At 36.7% G+C, this 24,135-nt stretch overlaps 1 protein-coding gene across 6 annotated transcripts in view; it reads right to left on the bottom strand.

Moving 5' to 3' along the window:
* Positions 1–24,135, bottom strand: part of CNOT10 (CCR4-NOT transcription complex subunit 10) — a 95,535-nt gene that overhangs the window by 8,201 nt on the left and 63,199 nt on the right. For 5 of the 6 annotated variants that reach the window (XR_012125898.1, XM_037008637.2, XM_037008641.2 and 2 more), the window contains 4 exons: positions 20,659–20,780; positions 19,214–19,390; positions 18,199–18,279; positions 534–647 (listed from right to left, as the gene is read on the bottom strand). Coding sequence is in view for 5 of the 6 variants with exons in the window: in XM_037008637.2 (XP_036864532.2) it covers positions 534–647; positions 18,199–18,279; positions 19,214–19,390; positions 20,659–20,780 (494 nt within the window). In the remaining variant the exon portion in view is untranslated. The remainder of the gene's footprint in view (positions 1–533; positions 648–18,198; positions 18,280–19,213; positions 19,391–20,658; positions 20,781–24,135) is intronic. The other variant, XM_037008639.2, reaches the window with a different exon arrangement.

Genomic DNA, 24,135 nt, shown 5'->3' with positions numbered 1-24,135 from the left:
AGTTTCCATAAAAGAAGAGATGATGTACTTTAGAAAACTTTAGAATAACAATGACACTAATACTGAAGTGGCAACTGGAGAGTGACTAAATAGTGTTCAGGAAATGGTATGGTAGTTTGGGAAAATATTTTTAAAATTCTAATTTTGTCTGTATAATTTACATTTTTCACAACAGATTTATCATGTTGCTCAAACTCCTTTTTCTGTGGGTCTTCCTTCTGAGGACTCGTCTTATTTGAGGGCTCTATGTGATAACAGGCTCCAGTCAGACCTAGGCAGACACTAGAGAGCCCATTTTCTGCCTCCTAATGCTCAGTACAGTAAATGCCATTTCCATTAATCCTTGAGGCACAAGTGAAAAATAATTTCTCTACCCAACATGAAATTACCAAATTAAGAAACTTTTAATCAGTTGCTTTCCATAAATAATATAGATTCCACTGGTGGAGGTAAAAGCACCACTATTCACCACAAACTAACAGAAAACCTCCAAACACAACAAACCAAGGATACATGGGGCAGGTCACACTTACTTCAGAGATCCTGACAGCTTGGGCTGCTGAAGAAGTTTATCTGCATGATTCAAAGCCATAAGGTTATCACCCAGAGCCAGAGCCACGTAAGCACTACACGCAAGTATGGAGCACCTGCAACAGAAAAGGGAAGGGCCGAAAGCCCGAGTTATAAAGCTGACGGTGGTTATACTTGTTAAATAGGAAAGAATGCCCTAATCATAGCTGTACAGTCTGGACACCAGGAGAGGAGAGGAAGCTACAATACTAACAGTAAGGATTAGAATGATGCATACAACGACCATCTGAGGCACAGTTTAGCCATTTACCTAAACCATCTTTAGCTTCCAGTCTGCCCGGTCCCCATTTCCAAAAAACAGCCAAATCAAGTTAGAATATATATTTAGCCTATGAAAAGATTATATAATTTAACGGCCTAGTGAGAGTTTACTTTCATAGAACATTTCTTTTAACATCCTAGAGGTAAAGCTATATAAACACCTTACTCATTCTACACACTTCTGTGATTTTGCTAACACAAGTAGCTTACTAAAAAGTCCACTCATCTTAGCTCACTGTCAAGTGATTGCCTGCCCCTATTAAGCAGCCTATAGCTCTTGCTTAGCAACAATACCAAGAGTAACTAAAAGAATCTCACTCACACAGGTACTATTGTACTAAACGAATATTTCAGAAAAAAAAAAAAACTGGGCTGAATATAAATATATGTGAAGATAAAAAATTTAAACAACACTGATTTTGCTTAGTTGGCTTGGATACCTACATTTCTGTTTGGTTTTCTATGTAACAGACAGCTCCTTTAAAACAGGTCTAGCCAAAGACTTGACACTAATAGATCACTTCAATGTTAAACAACTGCTCCACAAAGCAATCTCAAAATAAACCCCTGTCAAACAGAATGAGGTCTGAATGGCCGACCGCAAATGACCTGACTTAGATGGTGTTTTGAGTTATGTTTACAAATTACAATACATATGTATATTATTAAGTGCATCTCGGGTTGTAATTTCAGCCTAAGGAAAAGTGTAAGCATCATATCACTACTGAGTTTTCTAACACTCCAAAATCCTCTGAGTGGAAATGGCCTTTCGGCTCCTGAAGCTGGTATCTTAGAAAATTATCTGTGAGAGGAAAAGCAGTCCTTCAACTCCTAAAAGCACAGTAAGGTAGCTGGCCCCGGAGAAGTCACAAGGAAATCGAGATTTATGGCCTCAGGTGATGATGGTGGGGTTGAGAGATTGCCTAACGTGGCTCCTTGTTTTGTCAAGGTAGAAACTGAGATCCCGAGTGATTAAATACATTCCCTAGTTTAGGGTATGTGATCAGAGTCAGGACTTCCATTCTGCACTGGGGACTCCCAAGTCACTTTTCTTCCCCATCTTGTCACAATGCTGTTGACTACAAGACTGCCCTAAAAATAAACCAGAAAGAAAAAATTACATTCTGGTTTTTCTAATGCATACATATGTACTTTCTAAAGGAAGAAAACAGAATTTAATCCAAATGAGTTTACATTTTGTTACTAAGCTCACAATTTAAAATCTGAGCCCTGTTAACAGAAGACAGTAATTTAAGGGTGGACAGTTAGTGTCATTTCCAAAGGGATTTTCCTGACAAACCAACTGTCAATATGCCCGTGGACCCAAGAACTTCTTCACCAAGTGAGGCTACCCTGTGGTCACAACCTGTGGGGGAAGTCCTCTCCCTGGAGGTAGACTCAAGGGCCCAAAAGAGACAGGCACTGGCTAGCTATCACCCATTTTCAGAAGCACTTCAGTGGTTAGCTCTGCATGGTGAGATTAGGGTGATTTACTTTTTCCTCTTCTGGCTTATTTGTAGTTTTTATTTTAAAATGGTAGCAAACATTCATTCATCACCCAGGTAGTGCATTGCTTCTGAAGAAAAAGAATAACTTTTAAAGACCTAAGTCTCCAGAAGCCCAATGATACCATCAGCCCAGGGCCCATGTATGAATGACAGTCACAAAGTTTAATACCCATTTTCATTTGTGACTTTGCCAAAGGTCAGGGCAAAACAGAAGCTCCTTGAAAGGAGAAGCCAGCATCTCTTACTCCCTACACAAAGAACAGAACGGTTTCTCACCGTCTGCAGTAGGTGTTTAACAGGTAATTGCTGAAGAGCACAGCTTTTAATGTTTTGATTTACTTCTCCACATACCCAGATCCCACCTTTTGTGGTGGTAGGCTACCTGGCTGACTAAACTGACCCTTTGCCGGCTCTTGGGGCAGGGGAATCATCCTCAGACAAACCTCACCTCATGCAGGCTTGCTGGGAAAAGCCTGCCCTTGCCTCTTGTGACAGTAGGGGGCTATTACTGTTCCAGCCCTCTGTCAAGCCCACTCTGGGTCCAGGAATCAGTCATGTAAGAGTTGTAGTAGAATTCTGTTTCCCAGGAAGTCCAAATTATAATTATATACAAAGTAAAAATCAATTTCCTTAACTTTTACCTCTTTTCCCCTAAAATATCCTATCAAATCACAACAGGGTAGGAAGCTCTAATAATAAAATAATCTTTCTATTCAAAACACCCAAATATGTGAATGCAAAAGTTTGGGGGTAGCATTCTGATCAAGTGCCACTGAGCTTAAGCAAGTCTCATTGTGTAAAACTGAAACTAACATTTATGTTCTTCGTCTCCAATGCTTTACAACCCATCCCAACTCACCTCTCTTCATTCTCTCACTCATCCTCTTTTTCCTCTTAGGAAACAACACTCCATTCTGCATAATTCCTATGCACTGGGAACACCAGAAACATACCCAGCTCTGCCTACTAAGCCTCTGGAGACACTTTACTTTTGATAGTTGTTGCTTAAAAAAGTGACCCCCACCACTTCCTCGAGTTACTGTCCAATCTGCTTTATCAACCACTCAGTGGATCTGACAGTTCATCAGACTGGAAGTTCATCAGACAGTTCATACCTCCAGGGAAAAGACCCACTAGCTTCTCCCCGCTGTGGAGGATCCGACACAATACCACACTGTCTCCTCCACATGCTGGAGGAGGTAGCTCTAGGCCTACAGAACGCCATTCCTTGGAAAAGAACAAAAATGATGATGAAGAAAAATAAAGGAAGGAAAGAAACGGGAGGAAAAAACCTGCCTTAAATAAGCACCAAATCACAACAATAAGCCATATAAGACTGGGCATTGAAATTTGGTAAAGCATATATTGTGAGTTAAATGAATCTAAACCACATGTCTGAAATAGTTTAACCCCTATTAAAAGAGTCTAAAACAGGGGTAAATATAGTCAGTCACCATTTGTCAAAGGAAAATAAATGTTCAAAGCCAACTCACAACAGCAAATATTAGAAAAACTGGCTAAAAAAAAATCCAGTAATTTCTCCCAACAAATTGAATATGGTACTAGATTTTATAACAAGAAAAAACATTGCAAGCTGTTTCCATTTATCTACAACCTAGAAAATGTTAAATTTGTCAACTTTTACCTCTTAGTTTAAGAGTTAAATTAGATAAATTTTTCACTTCACATCTCCTGTAAACATTTTGTCCTCCAGCAACAGTTCTGTACCAAAAGAATCTGACTGACAAGCACACCCAAATTCAAACAAACAGAAGCCCAGCACAGAGAATCTGAAAACATTTTTCTCTTCAACCAAATCTAACATTTCTAAGAACCCAGTCCTACCCCAGGGAGCAAATAAAACGTATAAGGTCACAGACATAGCATTTTATACATGGATAGACCCTTAAGATCACCCAATCCAATTCACTTATTTGACATAAAAGTAAGACCCAGAGGGGTTAAATGATTTGTCCAATGTCAGCAGTGGTCCTGAGGGATTTCCACAGAATGGTAGACCACTGAAGAATTATTTTAACCCCGGCTTGTGATCAATATGATCTCCCAGTTTGTCTAAATGGGACCCTGGGACACAGATGTTAATCATGCCTGTGTGAACACAAACTGCTGATGCCATGAAGGAAATGTCACACTGGCAGTTTCCTTCTTCAGTAGTTTATTAGATAGACAAATTTCAGTTGTAAGGTTGAAACAGAGCTGGGTCCTTAGCAAGAGCAACAGAGGATTTAAAAGATTATCACCCATAATCCTGTTTTAGGTATGTCACGAGCTACAATATAACCACTAGGTTAAACCAAAAGACATGTGATTCCTTAAGTACACTAAAACTGTCTATAATATTTACGTTATCACCATTTGCATGATTAATTTTCTTTTATAAACAGTGGGAGGTCTCTGAACTGAGTAGGAAATAATTCACTGAATGTCACATCAGAGGCTAACAGAACTAATTAAGGTTCCATAATTTATACATGTGGAATAACTTAACTGGTATTAATTAAATTTGGTCTAACATTTCCTTTTATCCATTTTTGAGACTCTTACTGAAAAGAAAAACTGAAATTTCACTTTTATTTTATATGCTTTAATTTCTCATGTAGACATTTCCTATGTTGGCCCCCACATTATTTCCTACCCTTTTCCAGTTCTGTTACACTCTTTTCCAGTTTCTGGAGGAGTCTCCATTTTAGTTTTAGAAAAATTAAATGTTCAGCTAATATCACAATCTCAGAATGAATAACAAAGATATCCTATAACATGCAACATGTAAGACTCAGTGTATACCCATGACCATTATTAAACCACTATGCAACAATGACATGTTAGTATGTGACTGATCCTATGAACTTGTTTCATTACTATTAATAAGATACCAGTATGCAAAATAATTAAGTTGAGCCTTACCTTATACCATATATAAAAGTTAACTCAAAATGGATCAAAGATCTAAATGTAAGAGCTAAAATCATAAAACTCTTAGAAGAAAACAGAGTAAACCCTTATGACTGTGGCTTTGGCAAAGGTTTCTTAGACATGATATTAAAAGCAAGTCAGTAAAAGGAAACAGAGATAAATTGAACTTCATCAAAATGAAAAACTTTTGTGATTCAAAGGCCACCTTCAAAAAGGTGAAAAGACAACCCATAGGATGGGAAAAATATTTGCAAATCATATATCTGATCAGTCCTGAATCTAGAATACAGAAAGAACTCTTACCACTCAATAATAAAAAAATAAATAATCCAGTTAAAAACCAGGCACAGAATCTACATAGATACTTCTCCAAGAAGATACACAGATACCCAAAAAATCATGAGAAGATGTTTGACATAATTAATCTCCTGGGAAATGAAATCAAAGCCACCATGAGATACCACTTTATGCTCAATACAATGTAAAATCTAAAAGATGGACAAAAACAAGTGTTGGTGATGATGTGAAGTAACTGGAACCCTCATACACTGCTGGTGGGTTTGTACAAAGGTGTAGCCACCTGAGGAAACAGTCTGGCAACTCCTCAAATGATTAAACACTTACTATAGGACCAAGCTTGTAGGTATACTCCCAAGGAAAACAAAAACACATCCACACAAAAACTCGTACTAGAATGTTTTAGCAGCATGATTCATAATAGCCTACAGATGGAAACAATCCAGACGCCTATCAATGAATGAATGGCAAAAAACATGGGATATCCACATAATGTAATAGTATGCATCAATAAAAAGGAATGACATATGACACATGCTGTAACTTGTATGAACCCTAAAAACATCTGAAGTGAAAGAAGGCAGTCATAAAAGCCTGTATGTTATATAATTCCATTCATAAGAAAGTCTAGAATAGAGAAAGCTATAGAGATAGAAAGTAGATTATTTTGAGCTGGGCAGTAGACTGGGCATACAAGGGGATGACTAAAGGGGAGTGAGTTCTTTTTGAGGCAATGAAAATGTTCTAAAATTGACTGTGGTGGTGGTTACATCTGTGAATATACTAAAAACCACTGGGTAGTAAACTTTAAATGGGTGAACTGTATAGGCATGTGAATGACATCTTAATAAAGCAGTTTAAAATATAAGATACCAGTAGACAGTAAGTCATTGTTTGACTTTAAAAAAAAAGATATGATCTCAAAAGTATATCCTTATAATCAGTCGCTCATAAGAAAATCACTATATTCCAAGTGCATGTAGCAATCAACCTTAATATTTAAAGCATATAGCCAAAATATCAGTTCTGCCAAGTTTCTACATTCTAGCATTCACTTGGACATTAGGCCTTTTATTTATTTATTTATTTTATTAAGGTATTATTGACATATACTCTTATAAAGGTTTCATATGAAAAAATAATGTGGTTACTACACTCACCCATATTACGGAGTCCCCCCCTATACCTCATTGCAGTCACTGTCCATCAGTGTAGTAAGATGCCACAGATTCACTATTTGCCTTCTCTGTGCTGTCTTCCTCATGACCCCCCCAGACCATATGTACTAAACATAATACCCCTCAATCCCCTTCTCCCTCCCTCCCCACCTGCCCTCCCACACCCCTCCCCTTTGGTAACCACTAGTCCCTTCTTGGAGTCTCTGACTCTGCTGCTGTTTTGTTCCTTGAGTTTTGCTTTGTTGTTATACCCCACAAATGAGGGAAATCATTTGGCACTTGTCTTTCTCCACCTGGATTATTTCACTGAGCATAATATCCTCCAGCTCAATCCATGTTGCTGCAAATGGTAGGATTTGTTTCTTTCTTATGGCCGAATAGTATTCCACTGTGTATATATACCACCTCTTATTTATCCATTCATCTACTGATGGACACTTAGGTTGCTTCCATATCTTGGCTACTGTAAATAGTACTGTGATAAATACAGGGGTGCATATGTCTTTTTGAATCTGAGAACTTATATTCTTTGGGTAAATTCATAGGAGTGGATTTCCTGGGTCAAATGGTATTTCTATTTTTAGTTTTTTGAGGTACGTCCATATTGCTTTCCACAATGGTTGAACTAGCTTACATTCCCAACAGCAGTGTAGGAGGGGTTCCCCTTTCTCTGCATCCTCGCCAGCATTTGTTGTTCTTAGGTCTTTTCGATGCTGGCCATTCTAACTGGTGTGAGGTGATATCTCATTGTGGTTTTAATTTGCATTTCCCTGATGATTAGTGATGTGGAACATCTTTGATGTGTCTGTTAGCCATCTGAATTTCTTCTTTGGAGAATTGTCTCCCTATAGACTCTGCCCATTTTTTAATCATATTATTTGCTTTCTGGGTGTTGAGGTATGTGAGTTCTTTATATATTTTGGATGTTAACCCCTTGTCGAATATGTCATTTACAAATATATTCTCCCATACTGTAGGATGCCTTTTTCTTCTGTTAATGGTGTCCTTTGCTGTATGAAGTTTGTAAGTTTGATGTAGTCCCATGTGTTCATTTTTGCTTTTGTTTCCTTTGCTCGAGGAGATGCATTCAGGAAGAAGTTGCTCATGTTTATATTCAGGAGATTTTTGCCTATATTGTTTTCTAAGAGTTTTATGGTTTCATGACTTACATTCAGGTCTTTGATCCATTTTGAGTTTACTTTTGTGTATGGAGTTAAGCAATAATGCAGTTTCATTCTCTTGCATGTAGCAGACATTAGGTCTTTAAAAGACAAATTTTTATGAAGAGATATTCAGCTAAGACTTGTGACATGTAAGAACACTGGTATAGTAATAATATCACACATTTGTAGAAACTCTGTATCAACAAACGGAAATACTCCACAGCTGTAACACCTTACAGCAGCACTGTCCCCAAAGAAATGTAACTGGAGCCGTAAGTGTAATTTCGAATTTCTAGTAGACATATTAAAAAAAAGTAGAAAAAAACAGGTGAAGTTAATTTTAACATGTTTAAATTAATCCAATGTATCTAAAATATTATATGAAAATATGATCAATATAAAAATTACTGACATATTAAATGGCCATCTTTCCTAAAGCAATCTACAGATGCAATGTAATCACTATCCAAATACCAACAGCATTCTTCAGTGAACTAGAACAAATAGTTCTAAAATTCATATGGAACCACAAAAGGTCCCAAATAGCCAAAGCAATCCTGAGAAGGAAGAATAAAGCTGGGGGGATTATGCTCCCCAACTTCAAGCTCTACTACAAAACCACAGTAATCAAGACAATTTGGTACTGGCACAAGAACAGAGCCAGAGATCAATGGAATAAAATAGAGAGCCCAGATATAAACCCACACATATATGGCCAATTAATATATGATAAAGGAGCCATGAGTATGGCTCACAATGGGGAAAAGACAGCCTCTTCAACAACTCATGTTGGCAAAACTTGACAGCTACATGTAAGAGAATGAAACTGGATTATTAACTCCATACACAAAAGTAAACTCAAAATGGATCCAAGAACTGAATGTAACTCATGAAACCATAAAACTCATAGAAGAAAACATAGGCAAAAATCTCTTGAATATAAACATGAGCAACTTTTTCCTGAACACATCTCCTTGGGCAAAGGAAACAAAAGCATAAATGAATAAATGGGACTACATCAAACTAAAACCTTCTGTATAGCAAAGGACACCATCAGCAGAACAAAAAAGCATCCTACAGTATGGGAGAATATATTCATAAACAACTTACCCAATAAGGGATTAACATCCCAAATATATAAAGAGCTCACAGGCCTCAACACCCAAAAAGCAAATAATCTGATTAAAAAATGGGCAGAGGATCTGAACAGACACTTCTGCAAAGCAGCAATTCAGATGGCCAACAGGCACATGAAAAGATGCTCCACATCGCTAATAATCAGGGAAATGCAAATTAAAACCACAGTGAATGTGGTTGGGGGAGGGCACGGGGAAAGCAATATAGCACAGAGAAGACAAGTAGTGATTCTATAGCATCTTACTATGCTGATGGACAGTGACTGTAATAGGGTATGTGGTGGGGACTGATAATGGGGGCAATCTAGTAACCGCAATGTTGCTCATGTAATTGTATATTAATGATACCAAAAAAGAAACCCACAATGAAGTATCACCTCACGCCAGTTAGGATGGCCAACATCCAAAAGACAAGGAACAAATAATGCTGGTGAGAATGCAGAGAAAGGGGAACCCTCCTACACTGCTGGTGGGAATGTAATTTAGTTCAACCATTGTGGAAAGCAGTAAGGAAGTTCCTCAAAAAACTAAAAACAGGAATACCATTTGACTGAGTAATTCCATTCCTAGGAATTTACCTGAAGAAAACAAGATCTCTGACTAAAAAAAATATGCACTCCTATGTTTATCACAGCACTGTTTACAATAGCCAAGATATGGAAGCTACCTAAGATGAATGGATAAAGAAGAGGTGGCACATATTCACAATGGAATACTATTCAGCCATAGAAAGCAAGGAAACCCGCCCATTTGCAACAACATGGATGGAGCTAGAAGGTATTATGCTCAATGAAATAAGCCTGGCAGAGAAAGACAAGTACCATGTGATTTCACTCATTTGTGGAGTGTAACAATGAACCAAAACTGAGGGAACAATACACCAGCAGACTCACAGACTCCAAGAAGGGACTAGAAGTTACCAAAGGGAAGGGGTTGGGGAGGTAGGGATGGGGGAACTAAGAGGCATTATAATTAGCGCACACACAATATAGGTAGGAATTGGGGAAGGCAGTATAACATGGAGAAGACAAGTAATGACTCCATAGCATCTTACTACACTGGTGGACAGTGATTGCAATGGGGTTGGGGGGGGATTTGATAACAGGGGTGAACGTTGAAACCACAATGTTGCTCATGTGAAACCTTCATGAGATTTTATATCAATGATACCTTAATTAAAAAAGAATTACTGACATTTTTATATTTTGGTGGGTAGCAGATTTTGAAATCCAGTGTGTATCATACACTTAAACGTTATACCTTTTACCAGCCACATTTCATGTGTTCAGTAGTGACTTGTGATGAGGTAGGTTTGGTATTTGATACTGCAGCCTTAAGGCCTAAAGAATACATGTTAAACAGAAGTAGACGGTTTTGTTTTGGGTTAAGGAACTAAATTTTCCATGTCATGCCACTTCATAAATGATATGCAAGGGAAATGGACCATTTATAAATCTTAATGGTTAAATTCGATTTCCCAAAAGAACACAGAATTATACAATCTTGCAAAATTTCAAAATATCTTAAAATTTTTAAATGAGGTATTATTTATCTATATCACAATATATCATTTTAAGCATACAGTTGATGAATTTGACTATGTGCATGGAACTACCAGCCCAATGAAGATAACAGAACATTCCTATCACCTCAGAAAGATTCCTTCTGGTCAAGCCCCTCAATCATTGCTTGGATTTCTATCAACATGAATTAGTTTTGCCTGTCATATAAATGGCATAAATGGAATCATACAGTATATACCTTACCCTGAGTAAATGAAGAAACACAAAATATTTTGAGATTCAATCATGTTGACTTACGCCATTAGAAATTTGTTCCTTTTTATAGCTGAACAATATTCCAACATATAAAGTGGACTACAAATCAATGATATCTGGGCAATTTCTGGTTTTTGACTGTCATAAGTAAAGCTGCTAAGAAGTTCTTGTATGGACAAGTTCTCATTTCTCTTAAGTAAATACCTAGAAATACAATCACCTTTTATTTTTAAAACGTCATGTCTTAGCATTTATTTAAAGCTGCCAAATGTGCATGTGTGCTTCTCACTGAATGAAACTGATGGCTTTGCAGAGCTTTGAGAGGTTCAGGAACTGAAGCAATATTGCAACAATGTCATTATATATGTATGCCTTTCCTGAGCCATTATTACACTACTCTTAAGTTTATCTGAGCCTCACAAATTAAACTATTTAGGTGATTTCTGAGACCTTTCCCCAGATGTGGGGACAAATTTCTGCTTTAAGTATGAGAGTATTTTTCTGAAAACTAGCTTGATTCTTAAACAGAATCTCACAATTGCTTCAGGTGTCATCTGTCTTGTAAAAGCATACTTGAACCTGGTTAGAATGAATTTTTTGGACCCATCTTCATTTACGTACAAAAATTAAGAATACTCAAGAGGCTGTGAACCCATATACCATAAGAAGTAGCCATCAGAACAGTTCTGATAAATTTACTGCATGTTCGTTATGCTGGAATTAGGAAATGAGGTTTTGCATTGGTGTCTTGGGTATTATAGAGCACAAGGGGTCAGATATAATAGTCCATAAAAACTAAATATATACTAGTCACCACCATTTCTGATCACATAAAAGAATTTAGGTCAGAAAGAGATGAAATCTCCAGGAATCCCACCACCCTCCCAGAGAACCAGTGTGCTCAGGCTCCTTCCTTCTATAGAAGACAGCTGGCTCCTGCCACAGACCTGCCCTTTAACACACCCTTCTGCACTGTCAGCTTTTATAGCTTTGAAGACTACACGCAAATCTTTTATGACTCCTTCCCTGCACCATTTGTCTCCACGTTACCATACTTCTGTCCTGCACAGCAGTTCTTTTTATAAATCTACTCTAAGGCTCCTTCAGTTTGTTCCATTTCCTTTCTCCCATCTGTTACTTAAGGAAAAAAAGGTTAATATATATACCAGCAAACTCCTCCTTGCCTCACTTTATGATGATGGAATTCCCTATGGAGACCCTTCACTTCTTTACACAAAAATAGGGAAGTAATTTTATTTTCTCTGAAAATAGCCAATCCTCCTGCTAGGACCTGTGGAAAGCAAAGAGTCGTGCTTCAAAAGGCACAAAGCTCTTTGACAGGAAGTATGCCAGTCTGCACATAACCCCCTCTTTAATGCCATTTTCAGTAGCTACAGTTAATTTCCACAACTGCAGCTGTTCAACCATTGATATAATATGCTTCTTAAATTGCATATATAAAGCATCCCTAAGATTAGTACTCATTCAAGTAAGTTTGTAAAAATTAAATCAAGTTAAAAAATTGTTTAAAATACCTTCTTCATTAAAGATGCACCTTAAAAATGTGTACAGTGATATTCACGGCAACATCATTTGTAACAGCAAAGACTGAAAACATAAACAGCTAAATATAAAGGAATGTTAAATAAATGATGTCATATCTATAGAATGCAATTCTATGCATCTATTAGAAAGAATGAAACAGTTTTGTACTACATAAAATGATCTAAAGATATACTGTCAAATGGGAAAAATAAGGTATAGAGCAGTGTGGACACCATGCAACTGCTACTGTAACAAACACCATATATATATACATGTGCTGGCATAGGAATAAGAAATCTCACTGGGAGGACATACAAGAAACCTGTCAGTGGTTGCTCCTTGGGGAAGAGGAAACAGGACCAGGATGGGACAAGATTTACTTTACACTACATAACCTTTTGTACTACTTGGATTTTTACCACATAAAATAGTCTATTAAAAATAGGTGAGCCCTATCTTATGAAACTGATGGGCAGTGACTGCTATGGGTTATGGGGTATGGGGGAACGCGATAATAAGGGCGAATGTAGTAACCACATTGTTTTTCTTGTGAAACCTTCCTAAGAGTATATATCAATGATACCTTAATAAATAAAAAATTCAATTTACCTAAAAAAAAAAGTTGAGCCCTTAGATAAATATGAAATGCTGGTGACTTCATAAACAGAGATATTTCTAGAAAACATTTAGCAAAATGGTGGAAAATGGTATTTTTTTGGCAAGTTAAAGCATTTTCCCAAATATTGTCTAGGCTAAACTTTACAATCCACTGCATCCCTGCCAGCTCACTTTATAGCAAGTACAGTTTAGCTTTATTTAATTTGCTTTGTTTTCACACATTTACACTTAGGACAAAAATCTAGCCCAGTGAGTTAATTTTAGTTACATGGTTGGAATTTTGACTGCTTTTTAAGAATTCAATTTTATTTCACTCAACAGCATGTTCTTCTGTTTATTTTGTTTTTGCCGTTTTGTCGGTAATCTGTCTTGTACTTTTATTTTCTTGGTATCTTATAAATCACAGAAGGAATAAGAACTCAAGAAGTTTTAATATAACTGGAGATAACTGAATAAAACCTTTAACTAATTTTGTCAAGTTTGAAAATTAAGTGCTAAGACTTAAAACTACTTTCAAAACGTCAAATGACCAACTCCTCATTTCTAACTAAACTTGGTATTTAAAATTTTCCTCTGTATAACCAGAGGATTAACTTTCCTCCTGACCATAAAACCCAGGGCAGAGAAGCTATTACTGCAATGTGGGAATTTATGGTATACTTTGACAGAATAAAACAGAGATAAAAAGTTGTTTTGTTGAGCAAGGTGCCTGGAGCCCTGAGTTTGCTGACAGCAGTGCCCTGCCATAAATACCCTGATCTGACAATACATGATCAGAAAAGCACACATGTGCTGGCCAGTCTTTCCCCAGAGACACTAGGCATGACCCCAAGGAGGTGTTATCACTAACATTAGTGAAATACCTTCATTTTTTTTTTTTTTTAGAAAAACAGATATACAACAAGAAAATTAAAATCATCAGTTATTTCACCTTCCAGGGATAACCACTGTGAAGGTTTTAACATAGAGCTCTCTCTAGGTTTTTTTTTAAACAAGTAGAAATATACATACGCTATTTTACACAAATGTAATTTAAAACTGTTTAGACATAAAATTCAAAGATTTTACAGTTCTGGTTCCACGTTTTATTTTTAATGTTAAATGAAGTTATTTATCAAGTGGACTATACTATGAAAAATCACACAAAGTAAGGATAGACTCCCTTTATTTGTTTATGCTAAGATAAATTCTAGATGAAACAAAAATTGAGATTGATGGTAACGACAAAGTGCTAGAAGAAAACGTGGGTAAGGTATTTTCAAAATCTTGGAGGCAAGAAGACCTTTCTAAACATCACATGAAAGGATAAAAACTAAAGAAGATTGATAAATATGCTTAAAAATGAAATTCTGCTTGACAATTAAGTATCATTAACAATATCACAAGAGAAATGATGAATGCCAACTCTTCATATAAAAAATCTCTTATAAAAATGGAACAGATGGACCTCCAATGAGCTCTACACAGTGGTATAGACGGCATGTCAAAGTGTGGGCAAAGGGTCTGTTTGTGTTTATACAGAATATCAAAGCCTAATTTGGCTACCCAGAAAATGAACTAAGATACAATATGAAGAAGAACTTCCAACATCAGCACTCTCTGGAAGACTCATACCAGAAGATGATCATCAAAAAACCTCCACAAAGATCCAGGCGATGCTGCAGTTGTAGCTGCATCCATCCCACCATTTCCTGGACTTGCCATTGGAATGAAGGAGATATCTAAGCTGGCCTGTGCATACAGTAAAACAACAAATTTGACTGGATCTATACTGTTGGAACTCAACCAAGAATTAGGAGAAGTGTAAGTTGTAGCGCTCCAAAATCTTACGACTACAGACTATCTATGGTTAAAAGAACATATGGGATGGGAACAGTTCCCAGGCATGGGTTGTTTTAATTTGTCTGATTTCTCTCAGACTGTTCAAGTACAGGTGGACAATATCCATAATATCATAGACAAATTTTCACAAATGCCTAGGGTGCCTAACTGGTTTTCTTGGCTTCACTGGAGATGGCTGGTAATTATAGATTTGCTTTGTTTATGTCACCGTATTCCTATTATGTTAATATGTGTGCGCAAGTTAGTTAGTAGTTTAAAACCTATACATGCTTAAGGTACTCTACAAGAAAATATGTCAAAAAAGAAATAATCAATCCTCCCATGTTTTCTTCCATATGCTACCTCTATAGCTTTTCTTCTTCCTTCCTAATTACAACCCTTAAATAGAATCTGTGCCTCATATCGAATTTACCAAGTATCAGAATTCCTCCAGGTGGTAAAGATACCTCGAGACAAGTGCTGGGCATAGAAGCCACAGGGCATAAATATGCAAAGAAGTAAAAAGCTAACCTTTTCAAACAATATTGCTTCTCTCTCACTTACCAACTTTACATTTCCCTGTATGGCCCCGGAAGATGACTGGTTAGCCAGAGACAGGTAAGATTCCTCAAGGGAGGAACAACCTAAGACAGGCACAGTCGCAGGGGGGCCATCAGGTGAGAAATCGGGGAACAACAGTGGTGAAGCTTAGAACCTCACACCCACCCCCTGTTGTGAGAGAAAGCTTCTGCATCCGTGGATGTTTTATTGCCCTTGTCTAGCTCAGATTAGCACAGTCTATAGGCACATACCTGATCATCTACAATTGCTCTCTTACAACACTAAACTATGTTTTCTAACTTTATCTTGCATCTACCTACCACTTCAGCATTTTATTAAAAATAAAAAAAATAATAATAATAAAGGGAGAAATGTGGGATCCACATATAAATCAAGTATAAAAATCAAACGAATATTCATATTTGACCTGTTTATAGTTCATAATGTGTGATCAAAACTGAAAGTTTCTGTGATGAATGCCTTGTACTGTTCACCATGTAAGAACTTATTCACTATGTAAGAATTCGTTCACCATGTAAGAACTTGTTCGTTATGCTTCAGAAGATTGGAGACTAATGAGAATTAGGCTTGAGATGGATTAATGACTGTGCATTGAGCACTGACCCCTCTATACAGAATTTTATTGTTGTTAACAACCATTTGATCAATAAATATGAGAGATGCCCTCTCAAAAAAAAAAAAAAGGAACAGATGGAAAACCCAATATGAAAATGGTGAATTCTGCAAGTTGGGTGGATGTTCGCAGAAAAACAAATATAGGTAATCAGATTGAGCACGTTGAGCAGACTGAAAAAATCTACTTATCTGAGTGATAAAATTACCACAAGAAGAAAACCATCTACTAACTAATCTTCTAACAAGTATTATTTCCTCCTAAGAGTTTGCCATCTGCTTTGGAATGCAGGGCTTTTTGTTTGTCTCTGATTCCCCTGCACTTTGTCCAAGACCTGCACGAATGTTGTTGGAAAAAACATGTATGTGAATACATGAAATGGTTTTAAAATGGTTTTAAAAAGTAATCTATCAGTTTGCCATACAACCAGCAATATATAAATTTGAGTGTACTTTGTCATTCTTTTGCAACTTAGTAGGCAAAAATATAAGCAATAATGACTCTTTCTTTCTGTTTTAATTTGTGGTCCTATTATTGAAATTATTCTTAAAAGTAATGCTGTAACATGGAATATTACTCAGCTATAAGAAAAAAACAGATCCTACCATTTGCAACAACATGGATGGAGCTAGAAGGTATTATGCTAAGTGAAATAAGTCAGGCTGAGAAAGACAAGTACCAAATGATTTCACTCATATGTAGAGTATAAGAACAAAGGAAAACTGAAGGAACAAAACAGCAGCAGAATCACAGAACCCAAGAATGGACTAATAGTTTACCAAAGGGAAAGGGATTGGGGAGGATAGGTGGGAAGGGAGGGATAAGGGCAGGGAAAAAGAAAGAGGGCATTACTATTAGCATGTATAGTGTGGGGGGCACGGGGAGGGGTGTGCAACACAGAGAAGACAAGTAGTGATTTTACAGCATCTTACTACGCAGATGGACAGTGATTGAGATGGGGTATGTGGGGGGGACTTGGTGAAGGGGTGAGCCTAGTAAACATAATGCTCTTCATGTAATTGTAGATTAATGATACCAAAACATTAAGCCTAGTTCCAAAAATAATATGAAGACATAATGGTAAAAAAAAAAAAACCCTAAATTTGTTAAAAGATACATTTATACTCTTAAGAAAGTTAGCTAACTCCAAGCAAGATTAAAAACAAAGATCACATTTACACTCATCATAGTCTAACTGCTAAAAAACAAAGGTAGACAATCAATCTTGATAGAAAAATGACACCTGTTTACAGTGACTGTGAACTTCCATCAAAAACAGTGGAGGCTGGGAGATAATTCAGTGACCTGAAAGAGGACTGAAAGAAAAAAAAAAAAAAACCCCGAAAAACAAAAAATCACTACCAACCTAGAATTCGATCTTCAGTGAAAATATCCTCCATGAATGAAGATGAAATAAAGACAATTCCATATTTAAAAAGAAGAAGAAAAAAAACCGTGGAAAACTAAGACCTGTATTACAAGAAATGTTACAGGGAGATCTTCAGACTGAAGGGAAATGATATCTTATAGACAACTAGATTCATCAGGAAACAGTACTTATGTGGCTAAACATAAAAGACTATGCTGTTGCCTTTAAACATACATACGACTGTTCAAAGCAAAAATAAGGAGCTTATAATGTACAAAGACAAAAATGTAACTTACTCAAACTGATGCAGATAAAATAGAAAATCTGAACAGCATTCATCTAATGTAGACTTTAAATTCATTATAAAAAATTTCCCAGAAAGAAAAGCCTAAGCCAGATGGTTTCACGGGTAAATTCTATCAAACACTAAAAAGGAGTTAGTATCTAGTTTATACAAACTCTTTCAGAAAAGAGAGAGGGAAGAATCACTTCCCAGATCATTTATATGGTCCACACAACCCTGAAACCAAAGCCTGAAAAAGACATTACAAGGGAAGAAAAGTAAGCATTAACCTTCTGAAAACATGGAAGCAAGTGTTTCCAACAAAGTATTAATAAATCAAATCCAACAACTTATTAAAAAAAGATAATACATTCTGACTAGATGGGTTTATCACAAGACTGAAAGATTGGCTTAACATCTGACATTCACTTGATGTAATTCATACTATGAATGGAATAAAGGAGATTAAAACAATGTGTTCATTTAAATAGACACAATGCTAGTTTTGTTGAGATACTTACTTCAAGTTTTCTAATTCCTGTTTTCTCAGTGGAGAAGAGGGTGGAGCTGGAATAAATTTATCTCCATCATGGCTTTTACTGCTAAAATAAAGACAGACTCTCAAATATGAAGAGCAACAAATAAACAGTTACATGTAAAATATTGTTTCCCTATCCCTCCCCCATGCAATTTTTACGACAAAAATGTGAGAGACAAAACAATGAAAAATGTTTTATGACTTGGTAATCATAACGTTTTAAAGCTATAGTGTGTATTAGCTTCTTTTCCTTTGTATATATACAGCTTTTTAAGAGTCTCTAACTGAAAACAATTACCTTTACTATACAAGGAATCCCACTCTAATATTTTCACACATTTCTCATCCTTCCGATTGCCTTGTAACAACTACAGTAAAATATAACTCTTAGATGGAAGAAAAAAACTCCACAATTTTGTTTCAAATCTTCTATAATAAACATGTTTCTATTATAATTAAGACAAAATGCAGGGATGGGAGAATTGAGTTTAAAGGTGCCACGTGTAAAAAGAACTTTCTATATATAATGGTGTTTTACCATTACTAGATACACTCTCCTAATTTCTATATATTGGCATAACATATAATTTATATTACACAACTAGATATATATAGAAATATTCTGGAGGTTGGTGGCTTACAGTATGTTAAGAGAAAAAGCAGAAGATAAGAAATAAGAACTTTTAGGATTGAAGAACTTATTCTCATAAAAGTAAAAAAATGCCTTAATTTGACTTCTTGCAACTATTTCTCCTGGCAAAGCAAAGCAATTTCACAGTTCTGCTTTTCTCTTTCAAGGTTCTCTCCTCCTGTAGCCTTTACCCTAATTACTCTCTTCCAGAAATACTTACATATTCATACTTTCCTTTCTTATTACTCAAAAGAGAAACTTTAGGAAACTGAGACTGAAGATTTTAGGAATTCACCTACAGGACAAAGAGGCTTACTAACCAAGTCCTGAGGGGACTTGGTCAGAGAGGGTCAAGGAGACTAAATACCTGCAAGTTTCACTGCCTTCACTGCTCTCCGAGTTCCCGCCTAACTGATTGCTATTTTTAGACCCATTTTCCTGCTTTGGATCTTGCTGTTCTTCCGGTAACAGCAGCAGGGCATTTCTGAGACAAATGGCTGCAAACTCCATACTGGCTACAGGAATGGCTGAAGATTGTCCATCACTTAAAAGAACAAAACCAAATTAGCTAAGTAAGTAACAAAAATAAATAAATGAGACGTGTCTACTGTCAGGAAAAAAAGCAATATAAATGTAAATGAAAACTTTGCCTTTTGATAACAAAAAATTTTAAATAAGCAGTTTTAAAATAAGAGAATGCTAAAGGACCTAAATCCTAACTACTACACAGCAGATGTAAAAAGTATAAATAACAGACTGCAAGGGTATGCACAGACACACTGTGTCTCTAGGAATGGGACCAAGGATGGGAGACAACCTGACAATGGTCTGCAATGCTAATGTTAGTGTAATAGGGAAGTGAGAGGCAAGGAAAATTACAATGACGGCCAAATCAGTAACAGCTGGGAAGAAGGTTCGGTTGATCTTCACATCTGAGCCTTGTTTGGGTTGATGCTTGCTTTTGATAATGGCTTATTTGTAAGTTTTGAAAAGCTGGCATCGCCTCTTGTGTTACAATTTTGTTGAGGTTTTATATAACTTTAAATTCATTTGATTACCAAACTGAGCTTTATTAAAGGGGGAAAAATGTGAAAAGTAGTAACAATTTTGAAATTGTAGGAAAATGACCCTTTATCTTAAGTCTTAAAAAAAAATCTGCATTATAGTTGAAATAAATTAAGACCACAATACTGTGTACCAGATATTATTTTAAAACTTTGGGAAACTTTTAAGTGGTAGTGAACAATTTTATTTTTTGGAAAAGGGAAAAAAAAACGTTTTTACAAAGCCTACTCCTTTAGAAGTAACAGCAACTCCAAATTGACATCTTCATACAAGACAAAGATATTCATATTTAAAGTTGTCCCACTGAAGGTCCCTAAGGTTCTACATGTGACAGCTTTATATTACTTTGGTTACTTTATGTATTAGTACTTCTTTCTCCTAACACTAAGAAGTAGCTTTAGGGACTATGAGAAAATACCTAAATGAAAAGTATCAAGGATAAGTTATATAAAAAGGAAACATCAAGATGCCCTCTTCAGGACACTCTGAATAATGGCACAGAACAGACGAGGGTTTCTTAGGCCATCAACAATTTCAGCATCCATGGACCTAATAAACTTGACACCTGGGTCAGGAAGCATTCACTCTGGACACACATCTATAGGGGTCTCTATGTTGAAGCAGCAATAAAACCTAGTCACAAAGTGGCTCCTCCTATGAAATGATACGTTGAAAGCATATTTTTATACATAAGTAACATTATGTAAATTCTATTAAACATGCCCTTTCTCTTTGCAAAATACTTACTTATATACAGTATTCTGTATGGATTGTGATGCCAGAACTATTTTACGATGATAGCCTTGACCAACAATAGACTGTACAATTCCTTTTTTACTTGGAAGACCTTTAGTTTCTTGTTCAGAAGTCTACAAAATATAAATAAGTTCCAATTAATTTAATGGAATTTTGAGACAGGGTATGAAAAATAATCTAATACTTTTCCAACTACTCTAAGGAAGTTGATAAGATCCATCAATGTGGAGTTTTGGTGATAAAGGAAATAAATTCAGTATTGAAGAAAAAAGTATGTGAAGGTGAAGTCTGTGGAATGTGATACATTTTATTAATACAAGGTTGAGGTAATTGTAAGAAAAAAGGCAATTCCAGGATAACTCAAGCATTTATTTAGAACATTCTACACCTCAAAGACCATGCTGCATACTATGAGAACTTTGACATCAGAATAAGGAAAATAACAGAGCCACAAAAACACAGTGAAAAAACGAAGGGAAGCAGCTTCACTTCCTAAAACACAGGTATTTTCCTTCTTAATTTTAAGTATTAAATTTTCAACAACATTTAAACTCCAGCAACATTCCAACTCTAACCTATAAATGTTAAGATTTACATGGCACAACTCTTACCTTCTAGGAAATTAAACTCAAGTTTAAACTCCTAATGTTTAATCTGTAGACATTATACTTGATCTTATTAGCCATAAGGCCGAGAAGGATTGCCCCCTGTAAAGATTAAATTGAAAACAATAAAAGCTACTTAAAGCTCATATAGTATTTTAGGGTATCTCACTAAAGATGTATTATCTCACTAGAGGAGCTTGATGGTGCCAATTTCATTTATCTTCTCCCTTCCCTCTAGGTCTCCGATTTACTTGCAGGTGGAATTCCAGCTAGTCACTTTATAAAGTCATGCAGATTCTCACATGTGTTAACAATCTGGAGCCAATCCATATGAATTTGCAGAGTAAACTCTGCCCTACAAAAAGCCCTTTTCTAAACGAAATGTTTCTGTACTGCTACTTATTGCTCCCAATTTTTGGAACAAACGTTGTGACAATAAGGTAGCTAAACACATAAGAAACAAATCCTACAATTTGCAACAACATGGATGGAGCTAGAGGACATTATGCTCAGTGAAATAAGCTAGGCAGAGAAAGACAAGTGCCAAATGATTTCCCTCATTTGTGGAGTGTAACAACGAAGCAAAACTGAAGGAACAAAATAGCAGCAGACTTACAGACTCCAAGAAGGGACTAGTGGTTACCAAAGGGGAGGGTTGTAGGAGGGTTGGTGGGGAGGGAACGAGAAGGGGATTGAGGGGTATTATGTTTATACGCATGGTGTGGGGGATCACCAGGACAACAGTGTAGCACAGAGAAAGCACACAGTGAATCTGTGGCATCTTGCTGCACTGACGGACAGTGACTGCATTGGGGTATGGGTGGGGACTTGATAATATGGGTAAATGTAGTAGCCACATTGTTTTATCATGTGAAACCTTCAAAAGAGTGTATATCAATAATACCTTAATAAAAAATTAAAAAAAAGAAAGATACAGCAAGTATGACAAAATGTTAACAAGTGACTCTTCAGGTTTTATGGTGTTCTTTGTATTTTTCTCAACATACCTGTAGGTTTGAAAGTTTTAAAAACAAAATGTAAATCTTAACAACAAAAAAAAGAAGGTAGCTAAATAGTATTAAAGAAAAATAAGAAAAAGCAGATATTCTGAACCATATTGGAAGGGCTTCCATTCCAACTTCTTTTCCTAGTGGTGGTGAGAAATCTATGATTCATTTATACTGTCTCTTCCCTGATCCTTGTGACTATCTATGTACAAGGTGATTAGATGACTAGATCTGGAGATGCAACAGAGAAAACAATGATGGAATGGAACTAAAAATCCACACTAATACACCACACTTTCAACAACACACTGATAACCAGAAAGTGTGCCAAATCACTTTTAATGTAAAAGAATCATATGTAGTTAAAATATTATTTGACAGTGCCTTGTCAGTAACAGCACTCAATGAATGTGAGTTTCAGAATTCAGAAAAATAAACAGTACATTTCCAGAAAAGTAAATGGTAGTTTGTTTGTTTTTTTAAATAGGCTTCTCTTATATTGCTTACGCTCCCTACAACGGAATCTATGTTTTTTTATTTCACAGATCTCTTCTCATATATTATATACTACCCAGGTAAACACTAGCCCTGTTTCTGCAAAGGGGTCTACAGCAACATGCATCAGATAAACAGGGAGAAAATGATCTCCTCGGCATCACCAATTTAACAATTCATGACTTTCTTTTATTCAAAAAAAAGTTAATTTCTGAGGGTACCAACTTTGTTGAGCATCCCTTCAGTCCTAACTAAATAAAATAAATTTTATGGAATTTTATTTGGTATTTATCATTTCTCCTACTGGGATTTTGCTGTCTGATTTTATTCAGGAGTATATGGGTTTTTTTTATTTTTTTAGGCCAACTCAGATCCCTTTTTAGGAAGAGAGGACACACAAGGATAGACAGATAATTATTTGTGGCAAATTTCCCATTAGTAGCACAGACTGTGAGTGTTTTGGTAGTCACTAAGTTATGGCAACCAAGCCATCTTTGCCATTTATTAAAAATTAAAAAATTTAGAGGTGGACCCAAGATGGCGGCGTGAATAGAGCAGCAGAAATCTCCTCCCAAAACCACATTTATCTATGAAAATATAGCAAAGACAACTCTTCCTAAAATAGAGACCAGAGGACACAGGACAACATCCAGACATCCACACCTGCGAGATCCCAGCGCCTCTCGAAGGGGGTAAGATACAAGCCCCGGACCGGCGGGACCCGAGTGCCCCTCCCCCCAGCTCCCTGGGAGTCAGCAGGGAGGGAGAGGGAGCCCAGGATAGCTGAGCACCTAGCCCCAGCCATCCAGACCAGAGCGCAGACAGTGCATGTGTGGGGTCCTGGATACTAGGGAAACAGGGCGGCAGGACTGGTGAGTGGGTGCCTGAGGCCGATGCCAGAGAACAAAGAAACGGGAGTGGCCTTTTTTTTTTTTTTGGTGAGTGCTTTTTGGAAGTCTTAAAGGGACAGGGACCCTAATACTAGGGAAACAGGGAAGCAAGACCAGTGAGTGGGTGCCAGAGACTGGCGCCTGAGGACAAAGAAAATCGTGCATTTTTCTTTTCTTTTTTTTTAAATTATTTAATTTTTTCTCTTTTGTTGTTGCTCTTGTTGTTTTGGTTTGGAGAGTGCTTTTTGGAAGTCTTAAAGGGGCAGGGCAGGACACTTAGTCCAGAGGCAGGGAATCTGGGGATCTCTGGGCACTCTAACCCCCTGGGCAGCAGGGAACACAGAGGCCCCTTATGGAGATAAATAGCCTCCCGGCTGCTCCCCATCAAACGGGGCTCCACCATTTTGGAGCGGCAGCCCGAGCCAATCCCCGCCCACAGCAACAGCGGAGATAAACTCCATAGCAGCCGGG

This window comes from Manis javanica, chromosome 15 (assembly GCF_040802235.1).
Source record: "Manis javanica isolate MJ-LG chromosome 15, MJ_LKY, whole genome shotgun sequence".
Classification (NCBI taxonomy): Eukaryota; Metazoa; Chordata; class Mammalia; order Pholidota; family Manidae; genus Manis; species Manis javanica.
This window is presented reverse-complemented; position numbering and strand designations above follow the sequence as displayed.